An 8,447-nucleotide genomic window follows, 5' to 3' on the forward strand; every position below is an offset into this window, starting at 1 on the left:
TCATGAAACATACCTATCTCACGAACGTCTCAAACAGAAACCCGCCTTCTATACTTTCCTCTGGTCAGCTCACTAATATCATCAAAGAGGAATACCCTCCATTAATTCCATTGTGCCCTCCCTTCCAACCGTAATGATGACATCGCCCAAGCTCTTCGTCACAAACCCGGCTTCGCAATAGGCGAAATAATACTGTCGAAATATCAGCAAATTCTCCCCACATACACACTAGTACGTATTCATAATGATGAAAAGCCCATACCTCCCACTTTCGTCTAAACACATCCACCTCCTGCGCTGTCATATGCGGATGTTCCGCCTTCAAGGCCGGCCGGATCTTAGACTCGAAATTCGAGAGGAAGTTCTCCCTCCAGAGACGCAGTGTCTTGGCGTAGTGGCCTCCGATATTTTCAACCCGCTCCACGATTAGCGTTCCCTTGGACTGCTGTGAGATGCTGTCAAGGAGTTGCATAGTCGACGGGAGATAGCCCCCGGGGAAGATGTGTTTATTTATAACGCTGTTGGGAATGTCAGTAGGCGTTTCCCATGGGGGGAAAGTAGATAGGAATAGTAATCTCACTCTTCGGATTTGGAATAAGCCTCGTGTCTCCCCTCGGGCATCGTGATGCACTGAAACATGGCAATACCGCCCTTCTTCTTCAACAGCCGGTCAATACAGGCGAAGTACGTGCCGATATATCCCATGCCGACGTTTTCTAACATCTCTATCGAAATTATCTTGTCGAAAACAGCCGTGCCGGGCAAGCTACGGTAATCCATCAGTTGCACATCTATCCGGCCCGAGTATCCTGCTTCGTCGATCCGCTGCTCTGCTAGCCTCTTTTGCTCCTTTGATAATGTTAGACTCGTTACCCGGCAGCCCGTCTTTCTGACTGCTTCGAGAGCGAATGACCCCCAGCCCGTACCAATCTCCAGAACATGGTCGGTAGGTTTTATCTTGGTACCATCAATGAACCGCCTCAGTTTAGTCATCTGTGCCTCTTCGAGGGTTTCTTCGGGGTCGTTATGAGTTATCCGTGTCTGCCAGATAGGACACGAATAAGTCATGTCTTTTGAGAGAAAAGCTGCAAACATGTCATTGCTGATATCGTAGTGAGCGGATGCATTCAGGAGCGCATTTGACAGTGTATTTGTCGTTCGAGCAATACTCGATACGGCCCCTGATATCGAGGAGAATATCGTTGTGCCGTTGCTCAGCTGATCCCGGTTTGCAATGAAGAGCTACGATTTTTATTACGTGGGTTAGCGATGATATAATTAAGTTATGGAAGGTAAATGTGCACTACAAACCTGAAAGAAGGCTGTCAAATCGGCACACTCGAATTCACCCAGCATGTATGACTCTGCAAACCCCATATCAGCGAACAGCAGTAGTCTCATCCAAAACGCGCTATCCTTCACCCTGATTTCAACTCGAGGGGTCGCATTTGCTTTCCTGGGTGGGATTCCCCAATTGACAGGCAGAGATTCCTTGGAGGCAGGCCTCTGTCCATACACCATTTCCGTTCCCTCAGGCTCATCGACTAATAGTAGAGTGCCGACCTCAATTTCAGAGAAGACGGAAAGCACAGCAGGTTTGGCTATCGCTAAGGCCGGCCCCCAGGTCAAGCTTCCCAACGTCCCACGGATTAGATCGGCGCCCTGGGTAAGAGGCCGGGCAATAATAGACGGAATTGGAGGAACCATTGTCTTTTAAGATGGATACGAGAAGATGAAAAATTATGCTGGTTATGTCAGTATTATGAAACCAAAAGGAGGCTACTAACGACGATGATGTTCTGGGGAACCAGAACATCAAGAGCCTTGCAGCGAGGCAGCAAGGCGGCTTTATGTACAAGAAGAAAGGCCTGACTCACGAGTGAGTCGGGGAGGGAGTCACGATGATATCTAGCGGAGCGAGATATCTGAGTGACTGAGTGACTCCTCACCGTGACAGTCAATTACTATGGAGATATATATATTGGATGATTTCTAGCGAGAAATTGGACATGTGAGGTTCACGTAGTTGAGCTATAGAAAATTGACAAATCACCCAGATAATATCGAGGTACACAACATAGAGAACTTTTCTTGCTATCATCGGGAAAGACGTGAGAGAAGCTGAAAACAAGGAAAAGCAAAGTGAGACATCGCTCGGGAGGTCTCGACAACCCATACTTAAAAAGCAATAATGTTCACCCAATACCACTCGACCACTACGCGGTGTGCGTCTCCCATTAGTACGCAGAACACGGTCTGTGATATGTCGTATTCTTTACTATTTTGTAGCTATGCTTGTTGTCCCCGAAAATTAGGAGAATCCATGTTTTCCGTCGAGGTTCGATGTGTCGAAGTTTGGACAGGGGTCTTCGCACAAATAAAAGTATGTACAAATCCTCACCAACATGTTTTTGGAAAGAAGTAAGTTTCGGTTTACTACCGGAAGTAGATCATGTGTAAGACCAGCACGCTGAGGACATGTGTAAAAGCCCGGAAGATCGCAAGGGTTGACATTCAAGGCGTCATGCCGCGATCGAGTCATCACAGGTTCATCGAATATCTTGATTATCTTACTGCAGATTTCGAATTTTGTGTGACCAAAGCGACAATTTCCAACGGCAAATATCTAGGTACGAAAATAAAATGTCCTGATAAACATGAAGCCTTACTTCTGGCTGGGGTGGTGCCGAGTGGCGACCACTGACTTATGAGAAATTAGTCGCGCAGAATGTAGTCAGGAATATATTGGCTTCTAGCGATATCGTTATCAATACCTTGAGAAGACGTACTCTTTTTCGGTTATCAAGGGCATCATCACTATTCAGATGAGAACGAAGTAGTTGGCGTCTTATATTCTTTATCTTCTTCCCCCTGAGTATACGTATAAGACGAGACGCTTCTCGAAACGTTGGCAGGGTTTCTACTCTAGATATCGATAGAGAGAATGCTTGACAGCGCCGGTAGGAAAAATAGCTATATTAACGTCGACGAAAGCAGCTAATATGTAAATCAAGAATATCCGATTAACGAGAAAAATGAACTCTCGATTAACTCCTTTTTGAGGCGAAATACGGCTTTGGCAACATGTCGTTGATTGCCCAGAACAAATGGTGGGCCTGACTCAGATGGGTCATGATTTTCTTGATTGGTGCATATTCGAGCTTGCATATATCGAGATACTCCACAAAACGCGAACTTGGTGAACAGCGCGCGCTCCTTAATTGATTTTATGTACGTACCATGCAATCACGACGCGTCGTAAAGCTTTAACACCATATCACGAATAAAACAAGTTACGTTTGTCTACTGTAACCAGCGGAATATATCAAGATGGCGCATCCCGTTCTTAGTGTAGATTCTCGAGAGAATATCCAGAAGAAAGCTCAAGTCCATTTACTACCATGTCGCATACATCACGACGGTAACGTCAACCCAGTCGAAACATACTGGAGCCCTAGTGAGAATGAAGGTACGTCAATAGTCAAATATCTATCGACCCTATATAGTTCTAACTGTAACTACCTAATATAGACAACACAAAGACGGCTTATCTCAGGGGTCGTAAGCTTCAAGGGAAAGCTGTGAAGTTACCAGAAGGTTACTACGGCTCCGTCGCTGAGAAGTCGGCACCGAAGAAGCCTGAACGAAGCCAAGAGGAAATGGTTGAGGATCTTGAAATTATAGAAGACCCGAACGACCAACTGGAAGTGGGCGCAATGCAAGGAAAAGCGACCTTTGACGAATTTGTGGTCTGGAACCACGAGACTCTGGCCAATTCTAGCGAGGATCCGTACTTAAGAGGCATGGAAGAATGGATATCCTTTGCAGGACAGGTTCGTCGAAATATATAGGTGTACCTAGGTACCTAATGAAACGAAAGAAGGAAGCGACTAATTCTTAACTTGCAGATACACTCATATCCTTCAGTGAAGGATTCGAGGAAATAAAAGAAAACATTATTTATATAGCTGCTCTGGGTAACTCGATGATTTACACAATCTCTACCTAGGTAAACTAGGGCATTTGGGATAGGTACTACCCAGGTAGGTAATGTTAGGTACCTGTTATTCGCGGTTATTAAGGTGCGGCGTCAAGGAGTTTGATGGAATTATACATGCATGAATTATTTTAGTAGTAATAGTACAAGAATTTACAAGAATTTACATTGTGACATTCATTACCTAGGTACCTAGACCTACTCCCTGATAGGTACCTGGTATTTTAAAGTTGCAGTTGCATAAGTGCAGGCTGATAAAATGCATGTTTGGTTAATAATGATTGGTCAACTAACACAATCTTGTGTTCTTTAGTTGCCGATTACCGATATCAGCCCGTCAGCTAAACGTTATCAGCGAACTTTAGTTTCCTTGCCCCTCCAAAACTTATTCTTAATCACTTACACCTTTCCTCTTACGAACCGTTCAATCATACAATACAACCTTTTCATCAAAGTTCAACGCAAGAACACCGGATTTCATCATGAGTCCAAGCGCGCTCAGTGGCGAGACCGCCGTTGGTCCTGAGGGACCCCGACAAAGGAGCCGTGCGACCGCCGACACCATACGAGTAGGCTGCATTGCCATGGTCGAGAAGGACGGACAAGCTCGGCGCGCCGAAATCTTAAGCATCAGAGACACCAAAAGCGGTCGCCAATTTTATTGCAACTTTGACAACTTTAACAAGCGATTAGATGAATGGGTGCCTGTTAAGAGGATAGACTTCGATCAGGACGTCGAGTGGCCAAATCCCGACAAGGACAAGCCTAAGGAAGGAAAAGGAAAGAATTCTACCGCGCCCAAGAGGAAGACCGTCGGAAACAAATCCCAAAAGCGACCTGGGAAGAGAGAGCAATCAGTTATGTCCGAAGCTGTTACGCCTATGCCATGGACCGATTTCACCGATAGTCCGTCGCAATCGAAAGCTCCATCGACACCGCGCGATCTCGAATCCAAGGCCGGGGAAACACCGGCACCTAATGGAGATGAAATGGACGTAGATGACGATGAGCCGACGCCCGAAGTTAAAAAAGAGGAGACATTTAGTAGAGAAGCAGAGATAGAAAAGCTGCGGACAGGTGGCTCCATGACACAGAACCCGACGGAACTCGCTCGAATACGAAACATATCCAAGGTTCAATTCGGTCAATGGGTTCTATTCCCGTGGTATTTCTCACCATACCCCGAGTTGTTTACCCAAGAAGATATCATATTCATATGCGAATTCTGTTTGAGTTACTATGGAGACAAAAAGTCATTCGCTCGGCATCGGCATAAGTGTACTCTCCAACACCCTCCCGGAAATGAGATATACCGAGATGATTATGTATCATTCTTCGAGATCGACGGCCGACGACAACGGACATGGTGCCGGAACTTGTGTTTACTGTGCAAGATGTTCCTGGACCATAAGACTCTTTACTACGATGTGGATCCTTTTCTCTTCTACGTCATGACGCAGAAAACCGAAAAGGGCCATCATCTTGTAGGCTTCTTCTCCAAGGAGAAGGAGAGCGCCGATGGATACAACGTCGCTTGTATTCTCACTCTGCCTCAATACCAGCGGAAGGGCTTTGGTAGATTGCTGATCCAGTTTTCCTACGAGCTCTCCAAGATCGAGGGTAAGCTGGGATCCCCCGAAAAGCCGTTGTCCGATCTGGGTCTTCTCAGTTACCGTCAGTACTGGACGGAGAATATTCTAGAACTTCTAATCGAGTGTAATGAGCGGGATGAGAAGTCGAGCATTGAACAGATCTCGACTTCGCTCGCCATGACCACCCAGGACGTAGAGCACACATTGCAGGCGCTCAAGATGCAGGTGTATCATAAGGGAGAACACAAGCTAGTGATTCCGGACGCGCTGATCAAGCAGCGAGAGAAGGCCAAGTCGAAGAAGAAGCGATATATTGCACCGGAGCGTATTCAATGGAAACCGCCCGTGTTTACTGCTTCTTCGCGGACTTGGGGTTGGTAAGGAGTTTGGTTGGTGTGCTTATCTTATAGCTTTATAAAGGGAGCGTGCATTATATTTAGTTACTTGAACAGATACCCCATTCGCGTCGATAGATCGCCATCTTACCTGTCTACTTGTGTTACCGTTACTGTCTATCGCGATGTTCCATTGTTTTCGTTTCCATCACGGCAAAAGCCGTTCTGCCACCACAGAATTCGACGAAGGAAATGGTGTATTTGAATTCGGCCTAGCTAGCTAGTTTTTAAGAGAAGAGAAGAGAAGAGAAGAAAAACAAAAGGAAATGGTATCCGTCCCAAAGACACCCTCGTATTGTAAATAGTAATTTGACCTAGATTAAAGAAATCTTGCAGACGCAATGTGAATAAGAAGAGGTGAGTTAGGAAAAGGAAACCAGTAGAACTAATCAATCTCCCCGTCGACTCTCTTTCCCCCATTACCCCCCGACCCCCATCCTAACCACGTGTTAACTCAGACCAGATGGTCTTAAAACCTTGACTACGTCGTCTGTCCTTCCGCTAACTCAACCCATCATCCCATGAACCAGACGCTCCGAGGAAACTTCCCATCCCATTCTATCTCATTACTACCTAACCTTCTAGCGAGATAGGTAGATAGATAGATAGATAGGTAGATTTGGTAAGGCACCTGGCCCTACCCTAGTAAGGGTAAACGCCATCGTCATCCCCATCCAGCTTGCCCTCCTCGTGCAACTTCTTCAGGGCCTTAGTCGCGCGCTCGGCGGCGTGCTTGACGGCCTGGGGGTCCGGGACAGCAGCAGCAGCAGCAGCAGCAGCAGTCGTGGTAGTAGTAGTGGTGGTGGTGGCGGGCGCATCCGAAGCGGCGGCGGCGTTGTTGTTATCCCAATCCGGCTTGAGGAAGGGGACGTGCGCGTCGTTGGCGAGCAGGATCTGGCGCGCGGACTCGAGGAAGGCGTCGTCGTACACCGGGGAGGCGACGACGATGGCTTTCGGGGGGCTGGGTTTGTGGATGGTGTGGTCGGTGTCGGTGTCGGTGCCGGTGGTGCTGTCGTCGGTGACGCTGGGGGGTGCGGTGGTCCCTTTGATTACGAAGGGGAGGTCGTTGAGGGCTGCGGTGGGGTCGAGGAAGATGTATATTCCTGTTAAGGGGGGTGGTGAGAGGTGGTTAGTTTGGTTTGGTTATTGGGGTGTATAAGGGGATGCATGGTTGAGAAAGGGGAAGGCAAGATATCTAGATAGGTACTGAGGTAGATGATAGGAACGAATAGGGGAACGAGTGACTAGATAAAATAGACGTACCGTCAAAGTCAGGCAGAAGAGCATCGCGGAAAGTGCGGCTCGCTTCCGAGAACTTGCCTAGGATGATCACTGAGATGCCCGGCATGGTTTGTGACGAAATGCCTCGATGTTGGAATTGCTCTAAAGTATAAAATATGATGGTGTAAATATTTGATTCTCCTATCTCTGGGAATACTTCTGCTTGAATGAAAACGAAAGCTATCTCAAGCCACCGGCAGATTGCCCTATTTATAATCTACTATACTCCTAACTCTCGAAGTCGTGATCACGAACACGTCGTCACCCAAGTACAGTATCGCCATATAGAGTCGGAAGACTACCTAGGTACCTAATGTTCCATTCCATCGTTGTCATTCCGAGTAACCACCCTCGCAAACTGTTTCGTTTCTAGTCTTCTTCCATTCTTCTCAACACCACGTTACTTACCGGATCTTACCTTACCTCTTCGTACGCTCGTAAATCTCCCCACACGATACAACGCAGTGAGTGTATCCCCTGAATAGGCAGCCAACCAACTAGCCAGCAAGCCCCTTTCCTCTCCTCTCCTCCCGAGCACGCACGCGATCAAGCGGCAAAATTATCCCCTTTGTCTCGTCTCGAATAAAATTACGGAATCGTCCTACGCTTCCACGGTACCACACCAACGTTCTCGTGTATCTCATAGACGCCTAGGCCCTATTATATACGTAGGTGCCTAAGGCATATGTCGACATTACCTATTCGTACAACGAAGCGTTCGGGAGTCCCGTGGAGGAGAAGGAAAGAAAAAGAAAGAAAAAGAAAAAGAGAAAAACACCTAACCTAAAAAAAAGGCTATCAATCAACCTACCCAGGCCGACGTAGCCTATGTATGTAAGTATCACCGACCTCGTTCCCTTAATCCCCCCAACGCGAACAAAACAAAAACAAAAAACAGAGCAGAACGAGATAACGCCAGACAAGCAAACGCGTTCCCTACCTAGGCGAGGCTGATGACGGCCCCGGCCCGTCGCACGCGAGCGTATGACCGCGGTTCCGACGTCGTGGCACGTCCTCGAGTCCGACTTACGCGGCCTTACGTCTCCGCATGTACACATAACACGCACACAACACGACGCACGAGGAGTTGCAAAAGTTGTCGGACAGAACAGCGACACTAGCGACTAGCGACAGCAAACAGTCCAATCATCTGTACCGGGGGGTGGGGGTGGGGGGGGGCGG

General features: G+C 47.5%; 5 protein-coding genes across 5 annotated transcripts; 2 read left to right on the forward strand and 3 right to left on the reverse strand.

The window, feature by feature from the left end:
* Window positions 1-81: 81 nt before the first annotated feature.
* On the reverse strand, window positions 82-1,707 carry F4812DRAFT_469612 (cyclopropane-fatty-acyl-phospholipid synthase; the record flags this gene model as incomplete). Its single annotated transcript, XM_047938889.1, has 4 exons — window positions 82-192; window positions 263-518; window positions 581-1,242; window positions 1,312-1,707. 4 exons carry the CDS (start codon window positions 1,705-1,707, stop codon window positions 82-84), a joined length of 1,425 nt encoding a protein of 474 aa, XP_047785361.1.
* Window positions 1,708-3,222: 1,515 nt separating this feature from the next.
* On the forward strand, window positions 3,223-4,171 carry F4812DRAFT_448323 (ribonuclease H1 small subunit). Its single transcript, XM_047935851.1, has 3 exons — window positions 3,223-3,469; window positions 3,532-3,833; window positions 3,909-4,171. The coding sequence occupies exons 1-3, from the start codon at window positions 3,331-3,333 to the stop codon at window positions 3,945-3,947; spliced, it is 480 nt and encodes a 159-aa protein (XP_047785362.1). The 5' UTR covers window positions 3,223-3,330; the 3' UTR covers window positions 3,948-4,171.
* A 213-nt stretch (window positions 4,172-4,384) lies between these two features.
* On the forward strand, window positions 4,385-6,312 carry F4812DRAFT_448325 (histone acetyltransferase). The gene has a single exon (XM_047935852.1). It carries the CDS (start codon window positions 4,480-4,482, stop codon window positions 5,968-5,970), a length of 1,491 nt encoding a protein of 496 aa, XP_047785363.1. The 5' UTR covers window positions 4,385-4,479; the 3' UTR covers window positions 5,971-6,312.
* Window positions 6,313-6,626: 314 nt separating this feature from the next.
* On the reverse strand, window positions 6,627-7,332 carry F4812DRAFT_464165 (uncharacterized protein; the record flags this gene model as incomplete). Its single annotated transcript, XM_047938319.1, has 2 exons — window positions 6,627-7,087; window positions 7,248-7,332. The coding sequence occupies 2 exons, from the start codon at window positions 7,330-7,332 to the stop codon at window positions 6,627-6,629; spliced, it is 546 nt and encodes a 181-aa protein (XP_047785364.1).
* On the reverse strand, window positions 7,330-8,415 carry F4812DRAFT_448328 (uncharacterized protein). The gene has a single exon (XM_047935853.1). The coding sequence runs from the start codon at window positions 8,321-8,323 to the stop codon at window positions 7,964-7,966; it is 360 nt and encodes a 119-aa protein (XP_047785365.1). The 5' UTR covers window positions 8,324-8,415; the 3' UTR covers window positions 7,330-7,963.
* Between the last annotated feature and the right edge of the window lie 32 nt (window positions 8,416-8,447).

This window comes from Daldinia caldariorum, assembly GCF_022478825.1.
Source record: "Daldinia caldariorum strain CBS 122874 unplaced genomic scaffold F4812scaffold_32, whole genome shotgun sequence".
Lineage (NCBI taxonomy): Eukaryota > Fungi > Ascomycota > Sordariomycetes > Xylariales > Hypoxylaceae > Daldinia > Daldinia caldariorum.

Excerpts from the sequence above, each read along its gene's own strand:
- F4812DRAFT_448323 (XM_047935851.1), top strand. The coding sequence starts at position 3,331 with ATGGCGCATCCCGTTCTTAGTGTAGATTCTCGAGAGAATATCCAGAAG. Across the intron at positions 3,470-3,531 it reads GAGCCCTAGTGAGAATGAAG|ACAACACAAAGACGGCTTAT; the intron begins GTACGTCAATAG and ends TACCTAATATAG. Across the intron at positions 3,834-3,908 it reads GGATATCCTTTGCAGGACAG|ATACACTCATATCCTTCAGT; the intron begins GTTCGTCGAAAT and ends CTTAACTTGCAG.
- F4812DRAFT_448325 (XM_047935852.1), top strand. The coding sequence starts at position 4,480 with ATGAGTCCAAGCGCGCTCAGTGGCGAGACCGCCGTTGGTCCTGAGGGA.
- F4812DRAFT_448328 (XM_047935853.1), bottom strand. The coding sequence starts at position 8,323 with ATGTGTACATGCGGAGACGTAAGGCCGCGTAAGTCGGACTCGAGGACG.